This window comes from Neopsephotus bourkii, unplaced genomic scaffold (assembly GCF_033783945.1).
Source record: "Neopsephotus bourkii isolate Nb327-2 ecotype Australia unplaced genomic scaffold, CSIRO-AGI_Nbou_v1 NB_1792, whole genome shotgun sequence".
Lineage (NCBI taxonomy): Eukaryota > Metazoa > Chordata > Aves > Psittaciformes > Psittacidae > Neopsephotus > Neopsephotus bourkii.
Window position 1 is genome coordinate 2,133,860 of NW_026902266.1, and position 27,898 is coordinate 2,161,757.

At 37.8% G+C, this 27,898-nt stretch overlaps 1 protein-coding gene across 6 annotated transcripts in view; it reads left to right on the forward strand.

Moving 5' to 3' along the window:
- RAD51B (RAD51 paralog B) overlaps nucleotides 1–27,898 on the forward strand; it is a 457,491-nt gene that overhangs the window by 50,602 nt on the left and 378,991 nt on the right. For all 6 annotated transcript variants that reach the window (XR_009729580.1, XR_009729582.1, XR_009729581.1 and 3 more), the window contains exons 5-7: nucleotides 3,137–3,273; nucleotides 7,811–7,930; nucleotides 8,952–9,135. Coding sequence is in view for 3 of the 6 variants with exons in the window: in XM_061380317.1 (XP_061236301.1) it covers nucleotides 3,137–3,273; nucleotides 7,811–7,930; nucleotides 8,952–9,135 (441 nt within the window). In the remaining 3 variants the exon portion in view is untranslated. The remainder of the gene's footprint in view (nucleotides 1–3,136; nucleotides 3,274–7,810; nucleotides 7,931–8,951; nucleotides 9,136–27,898) is intronic.

The window sequence follows — 27,898 nt, forward strand, 5'->3', positions numbered from 1 at the left end:
ACTTGGCAGCACTGCAAGTGTTCTTTAGCATGATTGCTGGATGAAATTTTAGTAGAAAGCTGACAAGTGTCTGCTGCTGCTGCTTTGATGCTGTACTGCAGCTTGTGAAAACTTCCAGGTTGTGTTCTTTTTGGATTCGATTGATTTTTGGAACTTAATTTAATTTGCTCTTTTGCAGTTTACTGGAGCATAGCTGACCAGCAGATTACCCTTTTTTGTTATTAGACACGTATTCTGAAAGAAGTTGTTTTCAAAAATAGGTTGTATGCAGGAGTCACTTCCTGACTGGTGTGGCTAAATCATTGTCTTCCTGTTACTTTACCCAGCAGTGAGGGTGGTTGGAAACTTGGAATTTGAGTACATGAGCCACAGGGTTAAGACTTGTGGGAGTACCTTCTACAGCCAAAACCGCTTGCTTTTTGAGTGCCAGAGGGATTTGATTTGTGTAACACTGTCTCAGACCATTTTTTCCCCAAACCACTATTAGGTTTTGAGTTGGAAATTAAATCATAGCTGAAATTTTGTGGTCAGCTGTCAGCTTTTGGCCAACTCCTCTGAGGAAAAATTAAGGTAATGGCTTTGTGAATACTGAAGAGTTTAACCCCTGGTAGCTGAAGAAGAATTAGCTCCTTGTGATTTTGTCCAAACCCTACAGATGTGCCAGAGAAAATAATATGTAGCTTAATGAAAAATAAAAGCATATTTTATTAGCAGAGATAAATGAAAAATGGTTGCAGTCTTCACATTTCTATCTGGGTGGACTTAATTTTTTTCCCTTTTTTTTTTTGCTGTTCCAGAGCAAATTTAGAATAAAATAAACTAAGCAGACTTTTTACAGACATTCAGTTTAAATTATGGTAGAGGAATTTCAGCTTGTTATTTTAAATAAAGATTGTAGTGTTCAGAGCACTTGCTGAATCAGCATTAATTATAATTAAATGTGGTAGTTCTTTAACATTGTTTACTGTGGATTATTTAAAAGCCTATTTTGATGCCCTTTAAAGGAATGCTGTTGAAAGATGAAGTATTGTTGTCTTTGGGAATACAAATTTTCTCTTGCTTCATTGGCTTTTTTCCTTATTCTACCTCATACTGTAAAATTCCCTGTCTTTCTCTGATAGGATGCTTGTATCCGTGGACATTTTTACAGCATCTCTTCTGAATTAGCTCCTGCATCAGTCACTGAAATAAATGTTGTTTCCAATGCATCTCTCAGCCAAGGCTGAAACTACAAATGTTTTATGAGGTCTCTGCACAGTTGTCTGAACATTTTAATTTAACAACTGGATTGATGCCCTCCCCTCATTCATTTCAAATCTTCTTTTTAAATAGAAACAGCTGGTAAGATTGCTTGGCTATCACAGGCTAAGGGATATGTTTTGCCTCTGCAATTTTTATATATGCTCTGGGTTAATATTAAAATGTGGCTGCTATTGTTGATATATTTTGTAATCCAAGTACCCTGGATGGAGGACAGATAATTGCATAAATTATTATTGACTGATTCCTGTTCTGTAATTTGTTAAATGCAGTGTGTACTTCTAAACAAAAATCATCTAATGCTTCTCTTGCATTAAAGTTTGGAGTAGGTTGACTGATATGGCTTGGTTTTCAGACCTTGTTTAAAGACAAAAGCGATTAAAGGTATCTTAACCAACTGTTAACAGTAGCTAATGTGTAACTGTAACTAATGCAGTCCTTCAGTGTTTCCCTGTACATTTTCTGTGCTCCAAGTCATGCTGCTGCTGCTTAAAACAATACTGTAAAGATACTGTGGTATCGTGGGGAAAGGGTGTTTGTACTTAAACTATTGTGCATTTAGGATAGAAAATCAGTTTGATTTTGAGTTTCTGTTGAAAGGTTTCTTTTTTAATTTAAAAGAACAGCTCTGTTTTTAAGCCTTTGCTTTGGCAGCACTGTTTTGAGAAGGTATGCTATGTTTTGCAGTTTAACTTCTGCAGGGTGGCTTACTTTTATAGCACATTATTATTTAGTCCCTACTGGAGTCAGAATGAACTCATCACTCTCTGGTTTTAAAGTCACTTCAAGTTTGCATTTGCTGATTTTTCAGCCCTCTTAGTATTTAAGATATCATTGTCTCCCTTCCCAGAAGCAGTGACAATGTGATACGGTATTTAAAGACCCACTGTAGTAGTGATGAACATGTGATTATCTGAACACAGAGCCCAGCATTCATTTACAATCTCTGCAAGATCTACAGTGGATAAAGAACAGCATGCTGCAATCTCTAGTAGAAAAATCTTGCTCTCTGAAACTGGGTCTCTTCAAACAATGTGTTCTTTTGATCCTTGTGGCTTTTCTCTTGGATCGTACTGGAACCATTTCACACAAGTTGAGTGTGCTGTATTTGCATGTGCTTAACCGCAGTAAGCTTTCAGTCAGCACAGGTTGAAGCTTAAAATTGGCAAGCTAGTCTGAACCTTAAATGGTGTTCATTCTTGAAATATGGTAATAGGGAGCTAATGCCAATGGCAAAGCACATGCTACATAGCAGAGTGTAGTCTCTGGGCAGATAAAGTTTGTCTTATGTATAAATGAGGTTCATACTGAACATTCAGTCTTTACAAGATAAGTGATGACACTTGTGATTTCCAAGGGAGACCTGGTTGTAACCAAGGTAATGATGATTCCTAAGCAGTCGTTTACAGCTGTGAACTCATTAGCTCTGGACTTCTTCAGCTCTAAAGGCCATTGATGTCATGTGAATGTCAACTGTGAATATTCCAATTCTGCTTTATTTTAGAAGGTAGCACAGAGAAGGAGATGGAAGAGAACTAGTTGTGGCTCTGGGGAATATCCTGTAAGAGGAGGATGGGAATAGAGAGCCTCAAATATGAGAGTTACATAATAAAGAATGTCAGAGAAATGAACACAAACATAACGTTGTGTCTCAAGAGCTATTTATTCTTCAGTGATGAGTTTGACTGCAAGGCACAGATCTGAGAGTAACAGCAAGTTGCTCTTTGTGGGCTCCATTCTCTTTGTGGCTGTGGCCTCCTTTGGTAGCTGGTAGAGCAAACTTTGAGGTGTTCTGGCTGATGGGTCTTACCTAAAAGTAGAATTCAAAATGAATGTGATATCTCTTGTTTACGTTACTGATCTTTTTTTCTTTCAGATAACTGGCCCACCAGGTTGTGGCAAAACTCAGTTTTGTATTATGGCATGTGTTCTGGCTACACTGCCTGTAAGCATGGGAGGACTAGATGGGGCTGTTATATACATTGACACAGAGTCTGCATTCAGTGCTGAGAGGTAAGGTGCAAAATTCTGAAACACACGCTTCCAACTTCTTTAGCATCTTTTATCTTGGAGCCTTCAATTATTTTCTGAGCAATAGTTAAGCAATTTTTAAGTAAATACATATGTTAATTATTAACCATTCATCTGATGTGTGCAGTTATTCTGTAGGTGACAAAAGTAATTTACTAAAATGGTTTGCTCAACTTCCTAATTTGTATGATTAATAATAATTAGGAAGCAGATTCCAGTTGTGGAATTATGAGGTGCTTGGCACACTCTCTGATTTATAAATGATCTTATCAGCCCTGTACCTGAAATCTTTCTTTGCAGTTTAGTTTGTGGAGTTACCAGGAAGGTTTTGAGGATGTAAAGGCCCAACACGTTGAATACAAAGGAAATGGAGGTTTTTGTCTGAACAGTAGGACTGACATAGCCAGTTTTTCTTCAGATTTCTATCCTGTTTCTGCTGAGTGGGGCCCCCATCCCTTCTGCACTTCTGATTTCCTTCTGCATTATCCTCTCCCCTACATCCTTAGTGGTCATGCAGTACTATATTCCCATCCCTCTGTAACATCTCTGGTTCTTCTAGTATGTCTTTCTTTTCCCATGTGACCAAAACTGCTCATGTGTACACCTACAGTATCCCCTTACTGCTGAATGGACAGGAGATGCTATATGCTGTATCTGCTTGAGAGTTATAGATGAATGCATGTGTTGGTGACTGGTTAACTGTTGAAATAATTCTGCAGTATTTCATTAAAGGTAGCTCTAATTTAGTTTACTTAGTTACCAACTTTTCTAAAGCATGAGGATTCAGTGTTTTGAGATGTGTATTCCCTTGTCACTGTTTGGAATTAGTTCAAAAGTTAATGATGTAGGGGAGGACAAGTAGTACAGTACTTTCATCTCTGTGTAGCAAAATGGGCAGTAGAAGATTCATTGAAATAATTTCTGTATTTCAGATGACTTAGTAGTTATACCCATGGCCTGAATTCAGAGTATCAAAGCAAATCTATTTGCATTGTTTAATCATTTGAAGTTATCATGGATGAAAAGGTGGGGTTTCTAATCCTGTTTTTGTTAACTTAATTTCACAAAAGTTTTAATTACTTTAACCCGAACTGTAATATAGCAAAGAAAAAAAAACAACGGTTCAAGCAATGGCTCTGCAAAATCTGGTGCTCCTTCCCTTCTTACATACTGTACATACTTAATTTTTATTTCAGGTCCCTGAAATACAGATAGGGAATGCAGATAAACAATTAAGGACCCAGTCGATGAGTTAAAACTTGTTGCTTAAAAGTGAATGCTAACCAATAGAAAACAGGTGAATGTGAAAATGAAACTGCTGAAAATAGAGTAGGATGTAAAAAGGATGTGGTAAAAGTAACATTATTACTAAGGATGAGAATGTTTATGTATTAAATAATATTTAGTATTGCTTAGTTGCAAATGATAGCTGTACCTAATGTGCTGCAACCCCTAAGGAGCAGCACCAGCAGAGTGAGGGAAGTGCTTGTCCCCTTCTACTTGGTACCTGTTAGACCGTGTAGATCCTGTGTCCAGTTTTGGGCTTTCAGTATGAGAAAGACATGACAAACTGCAGGGAATTCATCAGAGCCCTACCAAGGTGGTTGGTGCTTGAACACTTGCCCTTTGCAGAAAGACTGAGGTCTTGCTCAGTCTAGAGGTGAGAAGGCTTTGAGAGGGTTCTAACAGCAGCCTTCCTCTACCAATAAGATCAAGGTGATGGGACAGTGGTGCGTGGCAGGGGGACAGCAGGCATACACTGAAATCAATTTCTGTGCTGATATATGGAGCAGCTTTTTTACCAGAAGAACAGCCAGGAATTGGAAAAGGTTGTCTAGAGGGGTTGTGCTGCTTCCATCCTTAGGGACCTCAAGCACCTTCTTCTGACTTCATAGCTGACACTACTTTGAACAGGATGTTACTGTGGAGGTCTCCTGAGTTTTCTTCCTAACCTGAATTTTCTTACAGTTCTGTAATCCTGTGTTATTAATAGGTAGCGAGTAGAAGAGATTTTGGTTTTGTTGTTCTAAACACTGGGGTTAAGGGGGCAAATACTCATTTCATAGCAACTTATTTTAAAGGGGTTGATGGAGAGAGACGTTTATCTGGCACTATTTTTATGTAAAACCAAAAGCCTTTATGGAAAACCTGAGAAGGGTTTGTATCCCTGCTGCTCTTTAGGGCTGAGACTAGCAAAGTTGTAGCTGTCATACTGCCTATAATGCTACTCTGCTTCTAGAAAGATACTGTATAAAGCCATATATTTTATTTCCTTTGCTGAAAGGCACTTTTCTTCTGTCATTCTGTCTGGCAGGTCTTACTTCAGTGCAGGAGCTTTTTGCTTCCACAAACTTTCGTAGTCTTATAACTTATTCTCTAATGTGACAGTTTACTTTAATAGAAATGCTGAGCAGAGTGGTCAGAATTGAGGCTGGTCTTCTAACGTATGCCACTGGTTTCTGTAATTTGTATTATTTTTACTTGAATGTAAGAGAAAGCTGTAGCAGTGGAGACAGCGTCCATCATTCAGCTTTGTCATAACACAGACACTAGGGCAGCTAGGTGGAATGGCCGTAGTAAGTCTGGAAATCAAAATTGTCGTCATCAGTTTTGCAGCAATTCAGTCCAACTCTAGCCAGCTATTAACTGAAAACACACCAGACTTATTTAGAAGGTCTGAAAATAATTTGTTGGTTTTGCTTTTCTCTCTAGCTGTACTTCCTGCTTGTAAAAAGGAATACTAGGTACAAATTTCTGTGAATCAAAGCTGAGAACAAATGGATTTTTCAACCCCGTGGGCCTCTACCCTAATTTCAGAGATCATATTCTGTGCATGATTAATTGTGCAAATGCAAAGACCAGGTTCTGCCCCTGGAAGTTCTGTGGGACAAGTTTAGATGTAGTAATTTATCTAATGAATGAAATTCAGACTATTGTAACAAATTTACTTGCTCAGGGTAGGTATGTTAACATTCAAGCTTATTGTTTCTAATTTTTAAATCACATAAAAATGATTTAAAATCGTGTTTCTAAAATAGCTTTGACATTTTGGGTTTTAACGAAAGATGCCTAAATAAAAACATCAAAATAACCAGTAAGTTGTGCCCACAGATATCATCCACTAGATGCCACTCTTCTCAAGCTAGAGGCACTTGGATATATCAGCTTCAAGTACAAACAATTAAGTATTTTGTCATTGCAAAATAAAAATCTTCATTTTGAGAGAATACAGTGCTCAGATTGTGACTACAAGTTTCTAAGTTAAATTCTTGTACCATTCATTTAAGGACCTGGATAAAATTGCATTGTATTCAGAGGGGTGGAACCTCTTCCAACTGACTTCCAAAGAGTGAGCAGGCAGTCAGCAGTTCTGAAACATATACCATTTAATGTCCTCGATTTTATGTATAAAATCTCACTTAACTGAAAATGTTGGTGTCTCATCAGTAAATTGTTTAGTTTTACATCTGTGTGAGAGGTTTTTTTTTCAATGCTTAGTTTCTGAATAAAAAAGTATTTTGACAACAAATAAAAATACCCAAATTCTTCTGACTTCTTTTGGTGTTATCGTGAGTTATCTGATATGCTTCCTTAGTTTACTCTCATGATAAATAGTAGTGTGCTTAACAATTATAATTCATGGTTTAGGAGGGTCATGAATTTGCTAATAAGGTAATGGAGAACATTTAATCATGGAACCCCACATTCAGTTCTGTCAGCGAAGCAGACACTTAAACTGTTCAGTCATTATATCAAGTCATACCAGTTGTACCTGTGCTATCTGAATGGATGGATGTTCAGTTGTAGCTGCCTGGCAGCTAGAGCCTCAGTCACTTTGTGACACAATGCTGATTTTTTTGGTTTTTTGGTTTTTTTGCTATGCTCTAAAGTATGTATTTTTAGATATTTTATGAGCCTTTTTTACAAATAGGTAACTGGCACAATGGAAATAGTTTCAATGAAAGTCTCCCATCCAAATGACCTTGTTTTTGTTTTTAAAGAGAGATTATCTGTGAAAAGATTTTCACTTTTGCAGGCATACTTTCCATGCATGTACTGCTTGTATAAGTACTTGCAGTTGAAGTGGGCTCTGTTCTTTGCAGTCCCACTTCCATATTGGCTTGATCTTGTAATAGATCTTCTGTTTGTTGTGGGCTTGTTAAATTTCTGTGGTGACACAAGGTCCACTTTATGATTTCACTGCAAGATAAAGGTGGAAGGGAAGATGGTTTGAATTACTTCTGTTTAAATGAAAATAATAGTTACATATAATATTTAAAATAGGAAAATGCTTGGCCATTGAGTGGAGCCTCTTGTACTAGGAACAGGACACAGGTGTTCTGACTTCAAGTATTTCAATTTGACTGCGAAAGTATGCTTCTCTTTTGAAAAAGATTTCCAGTGTTACTTGGTATCTGCTCATCATTCAGAGGTGTACTTGGTTTGCTTTGTGAATACTTGATGCTTGTTATCCCACATTGTTCCTTTTGCAGTGTTATGTCTTCTGTTTTTCTCATAGGTTGATTGAGATAGCAGGGAACAGATTCCCTACTTATTTTGACTCGGAAGAAAAGCTGTTCTGCATGACCCGTAGCATCCACCTGTATCGAGAGCTGACCTGTGGCAGTGTACTGAAGAGGTATTATTTACCAGAGTTTAAAAAAAAAAAAAAAAAGACAATTTTTGACTGGATTGTTTATAACAGTATTTGTTTGATATCAAAGTTTTGTGAAGAGTAAGTTATATTTTTGGAGGCACTTTCATGTTGATAACAGCAAGGTCTCCAAAGTAAAATCGCTATGGAAAGACTAACATTGGCTCTTCCCATTTCATGCCATATGACTAATCCAGTTGATGTTTCCTGATTTTGGATAGACAATTTCTATACGATCTAATCCCTGTAAGCCTTTAAAGGGGAGTGTTCATATGACAGGTCTTGTCAAGTCTTGAATTGTGGAGTTATGTTTTCCTGAAATAGGTGTTTGCTCCTCCAAAGCAGTTTACTTCTGGGGGACTGGGACCCCTCCAGCAGTGGGAGGGAGGAATCATTTAACAGTTGTCAGCCCGAATGCTGTTGCTGGCAGTCATGTTATTACCTTATGTTAATTTGTGAACACATTTTGCAATGAGAATGAATTATATTTTAGCATCATCTTGTGTGTTTTATGTTAGTGGGAGAATTATGCTAAGAGTAACTTCTAGTGCAGCTTTATTAGAGAACAGCTAATAGTGTACTATCATTGGATTAGCTTTGGCATACTGTCTTTGGAAACGGGTTTGACCTTATGCATATGTAGACACCAAGGATTCTGGTGTTGGCAATGAAATACTGTGAGCAAAAATGCATACTTTCAGTGTCCACTTAACTTGCTGTCTGCCATTCAGGGGTTGTACTGCACAGTGTTGCTAACCAGAGGTTCTTCCAAAGCTCTCTTTCAGAAAGGTCCTGGTTTTGGTTCTGTGGCCTACTGAGCCTCAATCTCTTAACACATGCAGATGTTAGTGGAGGTTGTGTGTGAGGGGGAAAAACTTCCAGGTTATTAAAGTAGACCTTTTTAAACAGCATTAGGGTATAAAATGGCTCTATTGTGTAAATAGTATTATCAATGACTGGAGGTTTTTATGTTGTTTTTTGTTTGTTTGTTTGTTTTTCTTTTCAGGATTACGTCTTTGGAAGAAGAAATTATTTCAAAGAAAGTTAAACTCATAATAGTTGATTCTATTGCTTCAGTTGTCAGAAAGGAATTTGATACAAAACTCCAAGGCAACCTGATAGAGAGAAGTAACTTTTTGGCTAGAGGAGCATCAGTGTTGAAGTATTTGGCGGAGGAGTTCTCAATACCAGTAAGTTCTTCCTTTCTTAAATTTTTGCCTTACAGTATCAATTAATGGAATCTGAGAAGAATGATAATGACAGGAAGATGAAAACCAGAAAAAGGTTCTATCAGGAATCTTCAAGTAGGTACCAACTGAATAGTAGTTAGGGAATGGGGGAACAGTAGCTATTCTGCTTGGTGTTTTTTTTTGTTTTTGTTTTTTATTTTTTATTTAGGTCCTCAACAAAGGGTTTACAAGAATCTCCAGCTGTGTTCCAGTGCTCCCCTCCCTCCCCTTCCTCCCCTCTTTTCTTTAAATCTTACTTTGTTTTGTGCCATTAAATCCTGTTCTCCCTGATGGTTCCCTTCTAATGCAATGCTTGCTCTAACTAGTGCTTACTCTGACTAAGGTGAAGATCTGTCTCTTCCACTCAAGCTTGTAGAAAACAGAGCAGAAAGCTTATGAGCAGCCTGAATTCCTTTTGTAACTGATAATGTATTCTAATTAATGGTGTAAGGGCAGTAACAGCACAGTAAATTCTTGTCTGTGGACTTGCCCATAAAACAAAAAGGAAGAGACAATCACTCCAGGTAGGGACTGGGTAGAACTGATTGAAAAGTGCTTTAGAAGATGTAAGCTGCGTAAGTATGTGTGTGTGCCTTTATTATATGATCCACAGAGGATCATATAAACTCCAAAGATGTCATTGAGACTTAATTCTTGGAATTATTTCCTACTATGGGTAATCTACCTACTCATCACTCAAGTTGAAGAGAGAAGCTTGAGTAAGGCTGGTGAGGCCTTTTACCTCTGGCATTCCTGCGGTCACAGCAGCTATCATACCAGAAGTGTACACATCAGAGATGTGGAACTGGCTGACTTAAGAATAATGGATTTCCTTCTGCTATGTAATTTCTAAACACTTTTGATGGAGAAGATTAAACCCCCTGGCCTTTAAAGTCAGGTACAAAAGACAGTGTCCTACTTAATGTACCCCATAGTACTTACAGGGCTTTAAAAAGACACGAGAGAATTGTTTGTAAGTATGTGCACTCATATTTTGGGAAAATGTTATGTAGCCTTTTGAAAAAAGGAAGAAGCTGTATGGGAAGATACTATTTTTCTATTTCTCTGGTTTCTTCTCCTTTAGACACCCCCTGCTCCCCCCTTTCTCTTCATTAAAATGATGGAGCTGAGCTGAATTGGAGCCTTTGACAGTTTGGGCTGTTACCCTGCTTAGTCAGAGGGACAATGTTAATATTCACAAAAGTTGTACAGTTAGATGATATGAAGTAGCCTAAGATTGTGATCCTAATTCATTCTACATAAGAAGAAAATAAAGCTTGAACATTTAAAAGTTTCCATCAATTTATCCAATGGAAATTCAGCTGTATTTTCATTTATTGCCATCTCTAACACACATTGCTTGTGGGTTGGTTCTGGCGTATTTTAAAGATTAGTTTAATTTTACTTCACAAAATAAACTGTAGTAACTCATGTTAAGAATTCTAGGAGGGCTGTGGCTATACATTTGATTTCTTGCAACCATGGATCCCTACACAAGGTTGTGTATGAGTAATATGTAAAACCTAACATGGGGGTGTGTTATGCAATTGCTGGTGCATGCTAGAGGTAAGACTGCTGTTGCATATATTGCATTAACCGCTGCTACTTAAGGGTACACAGTATTCAAGGCTCTCGTAAATAACTGTGTTAGAATTATTTTAGATGTTTTTACTTACCTAGAAAATCATAAATATAAATTTGGGAGTAAAAACATTAGTAAGGTTGCAGAGTGATTTAGATCACTAGTGACCTGGACACATGAAAAATAATGTAACACTTATTTCATGGCTGAATCAGTGCCACTGAATACTGAGTTGGACAACTAGTGGGACTCAATCTGAGACTGAAAGATTTGGAGTTGACGACTGATACGTGTTGCACTTGAAGTCAATCCTTTTAGACTGTAGCTAAAATGTCTGGTGAAAAACTTAAAAGTAGTTGGGCAAGGGAATCAGAAATAAGGAGGTTATGTATAATTTACCTAGCTATAAACATTACTGGAGCAATATGTCTGCTTTTAACAGTCTAGGGAGGGCGGTAGAAAATCAGCTTCCAGAGAATAGCCCTAAAAATGACTGACAGAAGGGGAGAGCAGTCTTAGTAATTAAGATGGAAGGTGCTTACTTTGTTTAGCTTAGCTAAGGAAATGTTAAGGGTTTCTTCATTAGTCAGTATGTACCTGCTTGAGGAAGAGGTATTTGATAAAAGCTGACAAAGGTATACCACAGTTCTGTGGTTGGAAGCAGAATTAAGCAAGTTCAGACTTCAAATAAGGGGTGTGTTCTTACTGGACTAATTAACCATTGGAATGCATTACTAAACATAAATAGCTGCTTGTCACAGAGTATTTTTAAATAGTTTTTTTCTCAATTCTTAAAAAGGAGTCCAAATGGCATTAAATGTGGGGAAACCCTGTACTACCATGTAATGTCAGAGTTCAAGTGAGTTTAATGCAGTCTCTAGCTCTTTTTAATTGGGTGTTTATGGTGTCAGGATATTGAGTTTGATGAGCACAAGTGACTAGTATTCATAACTTTTACAGAACTCAAAGTTCCTAAGTACACCTATATAGTATGAAGTATTCAGGGACAAAAGCTGACTTCAGCTATCTCAAAACTGATGGTCATTTTTCAGTAACCTCCCTGCACTTCTATTTTTGGTGTGTGAAATGGGAATAACAGAGCTGTTAGTTGTGAGGATGCTGTGAGGATGGGGTAATTCCTGTTGAGAAATCACTCCTACTGTGTCCATGAACAATGTATAGATGCTCATTGGAAAGTAATGCCTGCCATCCTGTGTATAAAATGTAAATAATTTGAATTTAATTTTTTTAATTTTAATTTTTAGTTTTAATTTTAAATTTTAATTTTACTTTTTTAATTTTACTGAATTTAGTAATTCAGTAAACGATACCTTAATCTGTTTTGAGGTGAGAAAAATTAACTAAGCATACTAAATGGAAAGCACTATCTTAGCTACTGAATGAAGCAAGTGTTGTGCTATTTAGATACCTGCTTCACGTAATGGGTTTTGAATTTTTTTGTTTGTAAAATACAAAGAAACAAAACCTTTTATTTCTTATGTTTAGGCATTAGTAAAAGATTTTATTTCTCAAGAAGTGAAATATACTGCCTGATTTCCATTTCCGATCTCTTTTTCCACCTAACTTAGCAGGAAGCCTGGTTCCATCCTAGGCTCTTTAAATGATGCCAGGGCAAGAGGCAGCACATGGTTTGGATGGCTGCTTGTCTTTTGATGGGCAACCTGGCAGCTGTACTGATGACTGAACAGCCGCTGAAGCTTTTACCTCCATGGTGCACAATTGCAGCAGTGTCTTTTTTTTTTCTCTTTCACTGCACACCAGGGGTGACCAAAACCAATTTTTTCTGCCAGGTTTTGTTGAAACTAGTCAGTCAGATCTAAAGCTCTACCTAGAAACTGAGAAAAACAGTATGACTAAAAATCAAACAAAAAGCCTTCTATTTTTTTAATCAAGTGAATATGTAAAGCTATATGAAAAGTTATTATCTATCTGTTTTAAAGCATTATTTGCATCTGAATGTGTTCTGTTACTGTGTGCTGATGCTGTTTTCTAGGTTTTGTATTTAAGCAGCAGTAATCAGTCCTGTATGTTTCCTGTCTAGTTTCCTGACTTCCTTATCTGCCTTAAAGAATAGAAAACAAAATAAACTTCAGATTTTCTTCTCTTCTTTCCTATTCATAGGAAACTTTATTAATAATAAAGTAGTATTCAGTAGATGTAGTTTAGTGCTCATGCTGATTGAGAGGCAAATGATCATAGAATCATGGAATTGTTAGGGTTGGAAAGGACCTTAAGATCATCTAGTTCCAAACCCCCCCCATGGATAGGGATGCCTCACCCTAGACCATATCACCCACGACTCTGTCCAACTGGGCCTTGAACACTGCCAGGGATGGAGCATTTACTGCTTCTTTGGGCAGCCCATTCCAGTGCCTCACCACCCTCACAGTAAAGAACTTCTTCCTTATTTCCAATCTAAACTTCCCTTGTTTAAGTTTTAAGCCGTTACTCCCTGTCCTATCACTACAGTCCCTAATGAAGATCCCTTTCGGGCTGATGAGAAAATGAACATGAGCCGGCAGTGTGTGCTCACAGCCCAGAAAGCCAACTGTATCCTGGGCTGTGTCAAAAGGAGGGTGACCAGCAGGTCAAAGGGGGTGATCCTGCCCTTCTACTCTGCTCTTGTGAGACCTCACTTGGAGTATTGTGTGCAGTTCTGGTGTCCTCAACATAAAAAGGACATGGATCTGTTGGAACAAGTCCAGAGGAGGGCCACGAGGATGATCAGGGGACTGGAGCACCTCCAATATGAAGATCGGCTGAGAAAGTTGAGGATGTTCAGCCTGGAGAAGAGAAGGCTGCGTGGAGAACTCATAGCAGCCTTCCAGTATCTGAAGGGGGAGCCACAGGGATGCTGGGGAGGGACTCTTCATTAGGGACTGTAGTGATAGGACAAGGGGTAATGGGTTAAACTTAAACAGGGGATGTTTAGGTTGGATATAAGGAAGAAGTTATTTCCTGTTAGGGTGGTGAGGCACTGGAATGGGTTGCCCAGGTAAGTTGTGAATACTCCAGTCCCTGGCAGTGTTCAAGGCCAGCTTGGACAGAGCCTTGGGTGGCATGGTTTAGTGTGAGGTGTCCCCGCCCACGGCAGGGCGTTGGAACTTGATGATCTTAAGGTCCTTTCCAACCCTAACTATTCTATGATTCTATCACTATAGCTCCCCTTCAGATACTGGAAGGCTGCTATGAGGTCTCCACGGAGCTTTCTCTTCTGTAGGCTGAACGGCCCAACTTTCTCGGCCTGTCTTCATACAGAAGATGTTCGAGCCCCATGATCATCCTTGTGGCCATCCTCTGGACTTGCTCCAATAATGTCTCCATTTCAGTGATCAGTTAAACTTTCATATGACTAGAATTGTTCTTGAGATTTAACTGTTTAGGTTATTAAAATAGTTATTTATAGAACCTGGTCTTACAGTTGTTACTACTTGACAAAATGTGTGAAGCTAGCTAAGATGTCTGTGGAAAAGCACTCTAAAGTGGCAGTTGCAAAACCAAACTGCTTTAAGCATCCATTTAAATGTCAAATTGAGACTGAGGATGCAACTTGCGTTCTAAATCTATGAGGCTAATCAATTTAGAACGCTGGCTGTACTTTATACTTCTGTCTGTGTTGCGTTCTTAGATCTGTGAAGTGAACCTTCGTTATCTGTGACCAGCATGTTGGGTATCATTACTACCAGCAGATGTATTATAGGTTTGCTGTTTGTTTTTTGGTGGTTTTTTTTTTAGTTGTTCTTTCTGAGGTTATGAAATAGCTTAGGAGGAGAGACTTGATTTCTTGCTTGTGATTTATAGTGCACATGAAAGACAAACCTGTGTAACTGTTTTCTAATGCTTTTATTTGCTATGTTAAGTAAGCTAGCAGTGGTCCAAGAACCCGTAATTTCCACAGGTAATATATTTTTTCTCCCTTTAGATGCCACATGCTCCATTTAAATCTTAAAAATTCACTTTATCAGTGTTGATAATATGACAGCAATTAAAGCTGTTGTCAGTTTTCATTTCACACTGTTTTCACATTTTTGTTTCAGTGCTTCACACTCATGCATTCTACCCTGCAAGCTTTAGACCTAAGGTTTTAATTTGCTTTGGGAAGACAAATGGTTTTTATAGGGTTTTTTTTTCTTCTCAAAACCAATTTATATGTGCAAATTACTTGACATCTGCAGTGCCTTTTTGTCTGTCTTTGGTTAAGTGTGTTTAAATGTATCATATTGGTTTCCTGTAGTAAAGTGTTTCAAGATTGAAGTGTTTCTGTTGGCAAAGAGAAAGTATTCAAACTGTTAATTCTCTCATTCTTTATAAGCAAATATTCCCATTTGGCCTCATCCTTGCTTCTGTTTAATTCTTTTTCTGCATGGATGGCTGCTTGTTAGCTCCTCTGTACCTTTGCTGTTCTGATATTTGGAAATAGTATGTATCGAGAGCTAAACAAATTCCAAAATGGAAGATTTCTCAAGAAGAGTTCTTTTAATGCCGGTTCCCTTTGAATTGATAATAAATTTGTAGAAAACTTGGAAAAAATGGGTAGTTGAATTGTTCTTACAGTAGGTAACAACACTGCATGCTGGCTGTTCCAAAACCATTGAGATATTTGAGACTTCCAGGTGAATTTGTCTGTATCTGGACTGTAAGCTGCTGAAATGCAAACTTTGTTTTTATACTTTGCCATTAAAAAGTATTTTTAAATGCCAGTGCTACATAAACAGTAATTGAATTATCTTTGCAAGTTGTTTAAAAGCAGAATAAGGAACTTTTTGCTTCCAAAACTTAGAGAACTGGTATAATTTTGAAGTTTTCTAAAAAGAAATATATGTTATACCACACTGAAACGTGTTTAATAAGGAGCTAACCTTATCAGCAGAAAACATTTTAGAACTAAGTTACCAGACATTTACTAGCCATATTTATGCCAGATGTGGTTCAAACAGTTTCAAGTGGTGAGAATTCAGTGGAAAGTATGGGTCCTTTTCTGTTGAGCTGCTGGTATTTCTGTAAAATGTCTTGTTGCTCAAGTTTCAAGCATGTTTGTGTTTGTATGAATACCCTTCCCGACTGCTAATAGAAGGATCTTGATACATAATCAAGCGGAACTCCTGCAAAAGGCTGAGAGTTACTTAATAATGTAATTCTCCTCTCCATCTCCCTTTCTGTCTCCCCAACCATATGAGTAGCTTTGGTGCTTTTTTTCCTGAAGTCTGTATATTTCTTTAGAGAGCAGCATGAAAGTTAAAATGGTTTGAGACTTTGCTTAGAAGACGCAGAGTAGTGCTTCTAAACCTGCAGGATTTTATTCAGATAATTCACCAACTTGGAGAAAGTGAGTGCTCCTGTGAACTCAATAGGATGAAAAGATAGTAGTGTCTTATGCTAATCATACTGTGAATTTTACCACAGAAGCATGAAGATTTAGAATAATATAGATACTGCAGAATTTGACTTTTTTTTTTCCTGTGTGAATTGAAGAAACATTGACTAGCCCAAACTTTGAGTCATGGAAAACAGTAGTTGTTTCCTAAATCAGGAAAATTACTTCCAAAAGTAACTTCCTTCTTCTAGTAAAGAAAAATTCTTCTCTTCAAGATGTTTCACTCCCCCTGAACCAAAATTCAATTGGTTTTTGTCCTCATTAAAGGATGAACTGAGCAGCATTAGAAAATCTTGCTTGTGCTGGTTATATGAGAACTTCTGTTTTCTTTTGGTGCAAAGAGGAATGAATCTAACTTTGTTCAGTGTGCTTCATCAGTTTGAGTAACAAATAGCCTGTGAAACAAAATATTTCATGTTAGGATTTCCTCCCATGTTATACTTAGCAGCATTTTTGTGTCCAGAAGTGAGTCTGTAGCTTGGTTTTAATTAAATATTCTAGTGTTACCCTTTGTTTTCTTACAAAAATCTGTTTAAAAACAAGGGTCAGAATTTCACATATATGTGAACACTGCTGTTTGTAAAGTGTGGTTTGGAATTAATTTTAATTTGAGGTGTTGTTTAATTGGGAAAACAAAATGCTGAAAGGGGATTTACAGACCAGAGTTCTCTCTTTGCCCTCACTAAAACTTCATAAGCCCGTTTTTTGTTGGCAGCTTATGTTTCAATTATCCCTCTGCTCCACAGTACTGAGTGAAAAATAATGTTGATAAAAGGGTTTTAATTCAACTGCTAAGTGTTGCTACAATGGTAAAGTTGGATGGTTTTGTCTTCTCTTTCTTGTTAAAAATTATTCTCGGAAGGCACAACTTGGTTGTAGTTTAAAATGACTGGTTGAAATGTAATAACTATCTTCAGTACTGCTGCCATCTGTGTACTTTTTTATATGTGTCTGGAGAATATATATTTCTGCAGTTTATGGCCCAACACAGTGTTCCTTTTGGAGTGTCTGTGCTCATAAAATGTTTAATACTGCTGAGGAAAAGGAATGAGAAATGGTAGAGCAATGTTTCCTATTTTCTTGTGGTGGTGAAGTATAGAAAAGGAGGTAGTTTAAAGTTACACGATACTGGAATTCAGTTTTCTTTTTCTTTTCAAGTATTCCCTCCATTGCTTTTTCCATTTTACAGTGCAAGTGACTTTGCCAAAACCCATCATTCTGCACAATTGCACATACAAAATTATGTAGGAGGAAGGCACCAGTATTAATGTATAGGACAGGGAGTTGAGATGAATGAGATTTTATTACCAGATTTGGTTTTGATCTGCTGTATGATTGTGCACAATGCTTGCTATAAAGGAGGGCAGACACTTTCCCGGATGTCTACCTTGACATGAATTTCTGATAGACTTTATCCAAAACAAATGAGCAGTTTCTTGTATTTTCTAACCCTCATTCTAGTTACATTTCTTTGGGTTCCCTCCAGCTGATTCACATCACCTTAAAAGTGAGGTGCCGAAAACTGGACAGTATTCCAGATGAATCTCTACCAGTCTTTAGGTATGGAGATTTCTTCTCATGCATTACAGGACATCCTTTTGTTTATGCATCATAATATACTGCTTGCTTTGCAACAGTTTGATGTCATTTACATGCCATTCACTAGAACCCTGGATCTACATTTGCTGACTTAGTTACTTAGCTTGTTGCTCCTCCTTCTAATGTGTTATTTTTCCTGACTTGTCAAGATAGTTTTGAATTCTAATCTTATATTCTAGTGTACTTGCAGGCTCCTCCCTGTTTTTCTGTTTTTGCAAGGAAAATGGTCATTCTTTCTGTTACAGATTCTTTGTTAGAACCAGACTTCAAGCAGGCTGTACCATTTTGTTGAGGAAGAGACCTTTAAACACTGGTGACTCCTGTGTTTCATTTTCCAATAAGCCTTGCATCTAACTTGTAATAAAATCATGTATTGTACTTTTCTACTTTAAGTAACATACTTACATAAGATATTCTGCTGCTAAAATAAAAATACAGTATTTTGTTTTCGTTTTTCTTCCCCCTGTTGTTACCATGAACGAGCTGTAGGAAACAACAGTAATTTTACTGAAGGGCTTTTATGGCATTTATTGGGAATTCAGGGTTTGGCAAGGTGTACTGTTTTGACTGTGTGAAAAATTGCCTGAATCTTTAGGCCAATAATCTGTTTGTGCCTCTGCAGAGAAGAATTTGTTTTGAGTGTTCAGTCCTTCTTTGCATGTTTTCTTGTGCTTCCTTGTCCGTTTGATTTTATTTAAACTGTAGATTCTCTAGAAATATATCTGCATTTGCATATTGTGTAACTGGAAGTGTTTCTAGACTCTGGACAGGTTAGAAATACAAAGAAGAGTTGACCCAGAATACAAGTTGTTTGAAAAACCTTACTCGTGTGCTCAGCATAGACTATTTAGTGGTTTGATTTCCATGTTCTCTATAGTTTGTTTGCTTTATGGTTACTTGAACCCAGGGCTTCTGGGAATAAGGAGGACTTGCTCTGCAATTGTTACTCCTAAATAATATTGTACCAGCCCCCTGAGGCATAAAAGGAAATTAAGATTGGGTAATGCATGTGTCTGTTACCATACAAATGTGCCCAGAGATCAAAAGTAAACTTTACTTGGAAACTGGTAGTAGTAGAGATAATTGTATTGCTTCCCTCTTTGTGTCTACAGGACTGCTTTGTGAGAATATTACATTTGTGTGGAACCAGGTGAGCTGATGGGGCTGCTTTTTCATGAAGTATACTATGGAAGCTTCATGATGCAGTCTGCTTCTTGCTGTTAACTAGAGAACCGCCTTTTTCAGTCTGCAAACCTTCCTCTCCTTCCAGACATGGTTGGATGGTAATAACAAACCATTGCAGGTAGATGTTTGATCCTGTGCTGCCTTGAAATAGTATCTAGGCTTACAGGACGGGCTTTTCAGTCTGCACTTTTACTGTTAAGGCTTTTGTGCATTAGAAGAGTTGAGGTTTTTGCTCTGGTTTCCCTCCTCTGTTTTGCTTGCAACTGGAATCTGTGAGCTATAATGTGGGGTCTCCTGAGCAACTTCATCATGATTTTTCTACAAGAGGATTCCATCTTCCTTATTGAGAACAAGTATGTTTTGTATCATTGGTCATTGAAGTTGGAGCTATCTATGTTGATTTATTCACCCCAATTTTCTGTTTAAAGAAGGAAGCCCATCATTTTAAGAGCAGGCATTTTAATTTATTTGGCAGAATTCAGCATAATCAAACTGAGGGATAAAGACTCATTCTGAATATGGATTCCAGTGAGAATCTACATGATTTTGGTAACCTCATCAAAACTGTCATGTTGTGTCACACTAAATGCATAGCTATATCTCATTTGAGAATACAGTACTTCTGTTGTAATATTCTGGGTAAACAAAATTAGAGGGTTTTTTATTAAATAGGCCTGAGCAGTCGCCTGCAGAAATTTAATTAGACAGGAATGAATGAGATGCTGGTTGTTGTTGGTGAGTCTCCACCTGAATATCCGTAAGACAGTAGTATCTCTCCCTCCCAGTACTCTGTTAACATTTTTGCTGCTCTGATTTGGATGAGCTGCATAGCCCACCTCAGAATACAAAGAATTTTGTTTGTCTTTAGAGTCCAGTATTTTCCATACTTCGCTTTTGTATTTGTCATCTTTCATACTTTTGGCCTGGGGTAGAGAGTGTGTTGCTTTTCAGTGATATCTGAACTCTTGACTGGATTCTTCGCAGGCTGCAGTATATTTTTCATGACGTGTTGGTTAGCAAAATCTCCTCGAATACATAAACTAAATACTGCTTTTTTCATGCAACTGAAATGCTTAGTTCTTGTAGAAAAAAAATGCTTTAAAAGTGCTTACTGCTTAGATGCTTTTTGTAACTTCATAAAAGTTCCCCCTAGGGAAAAGAGCAGCCTGCTTAAGGCTGCAGGCACATACCAGTGCTCTGCGTACATTTCTTCTCAGAATATTCTTTTAAGCAAACTGGCTTCAGATGTTGGCAGTCTTTAAAATACCTAACAGGAGTTATTTGCCTGTGAAGCCTATGAAGAATTCTAGCAAACTACAACACGATAATTGAAAGTTTGGTGTAGAGCTGTGTGTCTCTATCAGAGAAATGTGCATGACTAGATGTATGTTAAGTCTTTTTTTGTCTTTCAGCAGTCATGAGAGGAGATGCTGCAAAAGTTAAGCTAGGTAGGAAACACTAAGATAACTTTTTTAATTCAGACCCTTGCCTTATGTAATTTTTGCTGATTTTCTTAGACAGCGTCTTACTCTGACAAATATCAGGTCTGCCCAGGGAGGTTTAGAATGACATTCTTAGGGAACTGTTCCCTTATGTCTTTAGCAAATTCTCTTAGTTCTCTAGGAACAGTACAGGAACTTGCTGCTCACCTTTTTAGTGGTATGTCCTTTTTGGTATAATTTTCTAGCTAGATAGTGAAGAGCTTATTTGGAAGAGGAGTTGACTGATAAAGCATTCAAGGTTTGCTTGTGTCAAAAATTGTGGAGAAAATTATTAACCTGAAAAATTTCCTGAATATACACCATTATAGCATTTCCTGGGGGTATATGCAGCCAGCTGGCTAAGGCTGGCATGTGCTGGGCTTGTATAACTTTCTCTGGTAGCGTGGAATTGCACTGTGTCACAGCCTTTCCTAGCAGTGTAATGGAAAGAGTCATGCCTGGGCAGTGAGTATGAAATTTCTGAGGAGGCCTGGGTACAGAGTGTATGCACAGAACTTAGTATACTGTGTATTAAAACAGATATGCTTTACTCTGCTTCATGATGCCCCTAAAATGGAGCACACAGATGCTGCTGAAACAATTTGCGAAGCCTGCTTCTGATTGTCACATTTTTCAAGGAGCAGATTGGTGATAGAAAGAGATTGTTATTGGCTAGAGATACTTCTTTTGGGGTTGGCAGCAATTCTTACTGCTGTGCTTCCATTTTCAGTTGGCTTAATAGTAGAGTGGTGAAGCTGCTGCCCATTCTGACGTCATCCCTAGGAAAGGACACCACCAGATGAAGGTGGAATAAGTGATATGTGCAAATCACAAGTGACACATGGGTAGCAGGTTAATTGAGGCTGCATTATGGAAAATTTGATTAGTCTAAAATCAAGAGGTATTCAACGAATATCAGAGATTAAACAGCAACAAGAAGACAGTACATGCTTTCTTCCTTCCTACTTGCCTTGTGTTTCATTTCAGTAAAAAGTTTGCAACTGGTTCATGCTTGCTGATGCAAGGGTGTAAACCAGCTGAAAAGTAACCCAGGAAAAAAAATATAGTGAGCAAATGCTGTGCATCTGAACAGATACTAATGTAGATAGAAAGGAGAGGCAGATATGTGGTTTTTGGCAGCAGCACAGGTTTTGAAAGTAAAACTGCATCTTCAGTAAAAATGAGTATGGGTAAAAATCCTAACCATGTTATTACTCAGAGCAAGCAAAGAAAGGGAGTGTTAGGTGCTTGGAACATCCTTTAAACCTTTAACAGCTCTAGGAAGGATTCTGTTAGATACCATTATTAGAATTCTTTGCACTTTGACTAAAGGTGAGCAAATGTTTGGCTGAATACAGCTAATCCTTACACTGATGAGGGCTTTTGTGCATCATTAGGTCAGTGTCCTGGTTTTAGTCTACATGCTCTGGTTTTAAAATGCATCTTAATATGCTGTATTTGGAGTTGTAATATATCCATGCATAATGAATTATAGCTGGGGTCAGAAACTATGCTGAATAGTAGATTTTTCAAACCACAGTATTTCTTCCTATGCTAAAATTCAGAATGAAATGTATAACAATCCATAAAATAGTTGGTACAGTTCATAACATGCTTGCATTCCTTCATTATTAATAGTTTCATATCCATCTGTCAGCATGCTATAGCTAAACCATTAGCCAAGTTTTTGCAGCTGCTGCTTTACAAGTCTGTAGAATGTAGTTATCTCCAACCCCTGTTTTTTGTCTGCTAGTAAGAGGAAATTTTACAGAGAGCTTAATAAATTGCCCAAGACTATAAGTTCAGTTCTAGGTGAATGTCTACGGTCTTGATTTAACTTACTTGGCCTGTGGTACTTTTGCTGTTACTTCTTTTGTTCAGACTACATTGGTTGCAGCAGTTTCAAGTAATAGTGGTTTGTTTAATCTTATTAGAAGTTTTGCACATAGTTGTTGTAATCATGTGTTTTCGTAGTTCTGTTTTTAAGAGAACTTTGTGCAAATCATAGTTGGTGAATTAATCTGGAGAGCTCTTAAAGAGGTCTGTTTTGAGATGAATGGGTCTATATGTAGCATGTATTTTGCTTTTTGTTTTGCTTTGACTCCCTCCATTAAAATGTGGAGAAATATTAATGTTGCTTGCGGAAAAGATAGCTATCAGTGTAGAAGGTAGCATGTATGTAGACTGCCAAACTGCTTTGTGCGCAATTTTGAACAGTTACTGGAAAATAAGCATTAAGTTTATTGCTTAATCAAAATAGTTTCATACTAGTTATTTGGAGACACAAAGTTTCTAGAAGTATTTGTGTGGTCCAATACCTGTGTGTGTGTGTGTGTGTGTGTGTGTGTGTGTGTGTGTGTGCGCGCGTGCGCTTTTTTAAATTCCATTACTGTAAAATTCCAAAGGTCACAATTTCTAAATCATGATAGATCATAGAATAGAACAGTTAGGGTTGGAAAGGACCTCAAGATCATCTAGTTCCAACTCCCCTGCCACGGGCAGGGACATCACACACTAGACCTTGTCACCCAAGGCTCTGTCCAGCCTGGCCTTGAATACCGCCAGGGATGGAGCGTTCAGAGCTTCCCTGGGCAACTCATTCCAGTGGCTCACTACCCTCAGAGTAAAGAACTTCTTCCTTATATCCAATCTAAACTTCCCCTGTTTAAGTTTGAACCCGTTACCCCTTGTCCTATCGCTACAGTCCCTAACAAAGAATCCAGTAACATACTAACATTTGTTAAGTATTATCAAAAGCCTAACAAAACCCAAAGTCCTCTAAATATATGCACTCATTTGGTATGAATCTACCATAAGAACCACCAACAAATATACGCAAGTTTTAACAACAGCAAAATAGACCCTTCAACAGCACCATGATCCTCACCCTGTTTCACTGATTTTCATTTCTCAGAAGAAACAATGAAGCAACTATTAGCCTTTCACATTGTGGGATCCTCTTACCAAGATAAAAATCGAGCATATATTAGCTGCTAAATACAAAAGGAAGGAAGACAAGTACAGGAGCAATACGGGGCCATACAGCTATAGTCCTCACATTCACTCTCACACTCCTGATGAAACCCAGAGGTCCCCCAGAAGAGTGCTTCATTTTCCAGAAAGGAAACAAAAAGCATATAGAAAAAGTGATAAATGTACGTAAAGAAAAAGAAACTCCAAAGCAAAAAAACAAAATACCCAAAGTGGAGTAGACTCTGAAAGCATTAACTGAATGAGCATAAAATAACCTCACAGATCACAAATCAGGTTGGGCTTCAAAGCTACCCTGTTACCAAATCAGAATTACATGAAAGTTTAGTTTCTAACAGGTGTACTGCCAAAAAACAATGGACATAGAAATCAACACACTTATCCTATGATCTTGGTTTTGCCTGGTGAGAAAAGGACAATAAACCAAACAGATGCCTGCTTTTCTTCTGTTTTTGGTACCAGATAAAATATGTCAACATAAATATGAAATTTCTAAATGATAAAGTAATATTTGTATATATTTACAAGGTTTTGCCTCCTAGAATAACATAATTTATGCTGATATGATGCAATTAAATACTTGTCATATTACAAAACCCAGTGCCATTGAATAAATTGCATTTTGCATTCTTAAATGCCCACATGTGTTCAGTCCAGTCATTCACCTCTGGCTGGACCATTAATATGTCGAACGTCTCACCAGTTTAATACAGTGGCTGCTGAAATACCTACCAATAAGTTATGTTTCCATTCATTTCCAAAACCCTAAAGCTGTTATTTTTATGCCAACAGCCAACTGTTACCAGACATTAGAGTGGTAGTAGACTGGTCTGTTACTAGGCTTGTATTTCAGTTGCCTTAATGTCTTGTTTGCTTGTTTTTTTCAGATGGAGTGTTCCTTGGAGGGGTTAGATTGAAAGAATATCTGTCTTTTATTTGGTTATTTTAATACTTATTTTTACTTCTCTATTTGGTCTTTAGTAGTGGGATTTCTAGTATTGTTTGAAGCTGGCTTTGCAGTTCCTTCTGAAGAAATAATTGACTAGCAATAATAGTGATGTGTTTCTCCTCTCAAAGACAATTTGTGCAGGCTTTACTGTTTCTTCTTGGTCACAGCAATTGAGTTCTTTTTCTGTATGCTAGAGGTAAGGTTTGCATACTAATGAATGTCTCATGAATTGTTGGTACAGTGACCTAGCTGCTGCTTTTTTCATAGAGCCTCCCAGATGCAAGGAGATACTAAACAGAGGAGATCTATGAATAGCCAAGAAATGAGAGCTTGTATAGCAGTACCATTTACACAACTGCATTTGTTAAAGGAGTACAGTAAACTACTGTATCTCTGTATTTCACTGATTTGGTTGGAATTAATGTTGCAGCCTAAATGCTAGGTGTTGCTTAAAAATGTGAAACCACCCCGAGTACAGTTGTAGAGCCTCCTGGAGTTTTGAGTAGAAAACAAGAATTTGCAGCCAGGCCCAAAGCACATGCATATCATGCAGACACTGTAATTGGTTGTATAAAGTATGACTTCAGTATTTAAGTTTAGGTTTTTGTAACTGTAATGTTTCTCAGATACTGAGAACGTCCAAAGAAATGCTAGGTAATTAAAAGCACATTACCCCATTTCATCTGAAGGATAGACAACATTGACTACTTTCTAGTAGTTGAATACCCTACAATTAATATTCTGTTGTTTAAGAAATCATATAAGTCATTGGCATTTTTTTAGGCATGATACAGTTTAGACTTGTTCCACTACTTCTGCTGCATGTGGAGAGAAAAACTTCAGGAAAACAAAATCTCTGTGGTAGCAGGCAAAGGTGCCTGGTTCATGGTGCTCTGGTATCAGTGATAAACTATATGTAGGTTGCATTCCTGAGCTCTTGAAATACACAAACTCAGTTATTGTCATGTGCTTTTGTCAGAAACTGTAAATGGAATAACAGAGTTCTGTTTTTTTTTATCAGTGCCAAGGATTTTCAATAATCCATGTACCAACACAGTTTATGACCTCAGAATCTTTTAATTACTTCATCTTTTTTTCTCAGCTTCAGTAAATCTCCTTCCTAGTCCAGAGTTGTAACTGATGAGGTAAGGATTGAGTGAAGAAAGATTGATAGGGAGTGCTGTGAAATTTTTTTATTAGCTCAGTTGATACAGTTAGGAGAAGGGAGAGCTTTTCCCTGGAAACCTGAGGAGGGGCTTGGGAAAACCTGCCTGTCAGTTGGTCTAGTAAAGAATATTTCTGCCTGTAAATGTTCCCTCATCTAGTTTAGATTCTATAGAGATACTGGTGAGCAAAAAACCTCAGACAGATGCAGTCTGTACTCATCAGACTTAGTCACAAATATAAAATATTAGTCTAAAAGGGAAATTTCACTGGTAACTTTTGACAGTGCGGTCGACTTTTATATATGTGTAAATATATGTATTTATATACACACAAATACATACCTTACCATGTGTTACCTTTTTTGTTCTCATAGAAGCATTGGTGGAGCCACATAGTGAACTGGAGTGGGGAACTAATCCAGCTGAAAAGTGGTCTTGCAGGGCTTTTTCCTGAGTAACTTTTCACTTAATGTCAATATCCTTACATCTTGACTTGTTTGCTTGTATTCCAGTAGAGTCCTTGCGTCATTCTGTAAAGAGCACATGAGTAAAGACTTCTGTTGCTGGCTGGTCTTTATTTCTAAACTTAGTTATGCTTGTGGGAGTTTGTGCTTTCTTGAATTGCATCTGCGCCCCCCCCCCCCCCTTTTTTATTTTATTTTCCTTAATTTTTGCAAGTGTTTCTTTAGTCTCTTGAGACCTTTTTGAAAGCTACTCCTGTCATATTTAATAAATCTGGAGAGGAATGTTTTACAAGGACACGTAGGGACAGGATAAGGGATTATGTTCTCAGCTGTGCTGTCCAGTATCTCCACTGGCCCATGTTTAACATGCAAAAAGAAGCTTTAAGGAAAAGGCCTGTGGGTGAAGGAGTCTATTTGCTGCAAATATTGTTTGTTTACCAGCTCAGTTAGGTACAGTATTCTTATTCTAACTTCCAGTATACTGTCCTATAGCAATTTTGGGTATTTTTATTTCATGCAAAGGTAGTGGCTTTAGTTTTCGCACACTGCCTGATTAATTTGCTCTTGACTGACTGCTTTTTGGCTGCTGCTTATTGAAAAATGGTATTATTTCTACATGCAAATCAAATATGTTAATTTAGATCCTTGCAGTAAGTGTCTAATCAGTGCTTGCTAGAAAAATAACATGGGTGGGATAGTGGAGAGGCTTACTGTAGCATGTTACAAGTTAAATTCCTTCCCTTGTTAATGTTTTGCATGGTTGGTTTAGCTTAAGAACTTTAGTATTTTGAGATAAATATAACAGAGCCTAATTAACCACTTTAGTTATTCAGAATGCTTTGTTAACCGAAGCATGCACTGATATTTGTTATTTAGTGGTACTTTTTTCATTATACAAACTATTACACTTCCGTTGACAGAACCTTGGAATTAGCTGTACTGAAATTCTTTCTGCCAGTTGGTGAAGCCTTTCTCTGAGTAGCATCCACAAGGTGGTGCCTTTTCATCACCCAAAAGGGAAAGGGACTTTGCTTTACAAAGTTCGAGTTGGCTTTTGGCCTGTTGCCTGGCAGAAATGGGAAGCTCAGATACTGAGGTGAGAGTATAGTTTTTCTCCCTGAATATAAAGTGAACACTGTCATTCTCTATTCTTTCCAGTCTTCGTGGTTGAAAACTGGCTGTGATGCTCAAAAGTTCAGAACTAAAAGAGAAAGATAGTGGCTTGGAAATCAAAACTGGGCCATGTTAGCAGAATCATGAAAAGATTGGATCTGGAATATCGAAGTTGTGCAGGCTATGCCAGAGCATCTTGTGAAATCAGACCTAGAATTGCCACAACTTTTATGTCAGGCTTAGGCCACCTTGGTGGAACTGGGCAGGAGCCTGAAAGTGGAAGAATGGGAAAAGCTTTAGCAAGTGCTGTGCAGTTTGCAGGATGGGTGAAAGGGAATCAGCATAGCATTGGCAATTCTTTTAGTTACATCATCGTTTATCTTTCTAAGGTGAATTCAGTTGAAGATGAGGCAGTTGGAAAGCATTTTGAAATATTACCCACTGTTGCAGAATAAGGCCTGAGAACAGAAGTATGATAAAGAAGGAGTTTTTCGCATGACCTGTATGTAATTCCCAGCTGTGAACCCTCTGGCAATAAGCATGAAATCCAATCCATAGCGTTGTGCTTTTATAAACAGACATTGGAATACATCAGAATAATTTGGTTATGAGATTTGTACAGGAACCTCCTCCTAGCTATGTGTGCTTTCAGATACAGTGGCAATTAGTGCTGAAGGAGAACCAGGTGTGCACCATATTGTACTAGTTTTCCTCCAGAGCAGCAAGCCTTGACACCACCCCACCCCCTTGCACCTTTCTGCCAAATTTCCTGCTGTAAATTGGTCTTATGTTTGCCTTT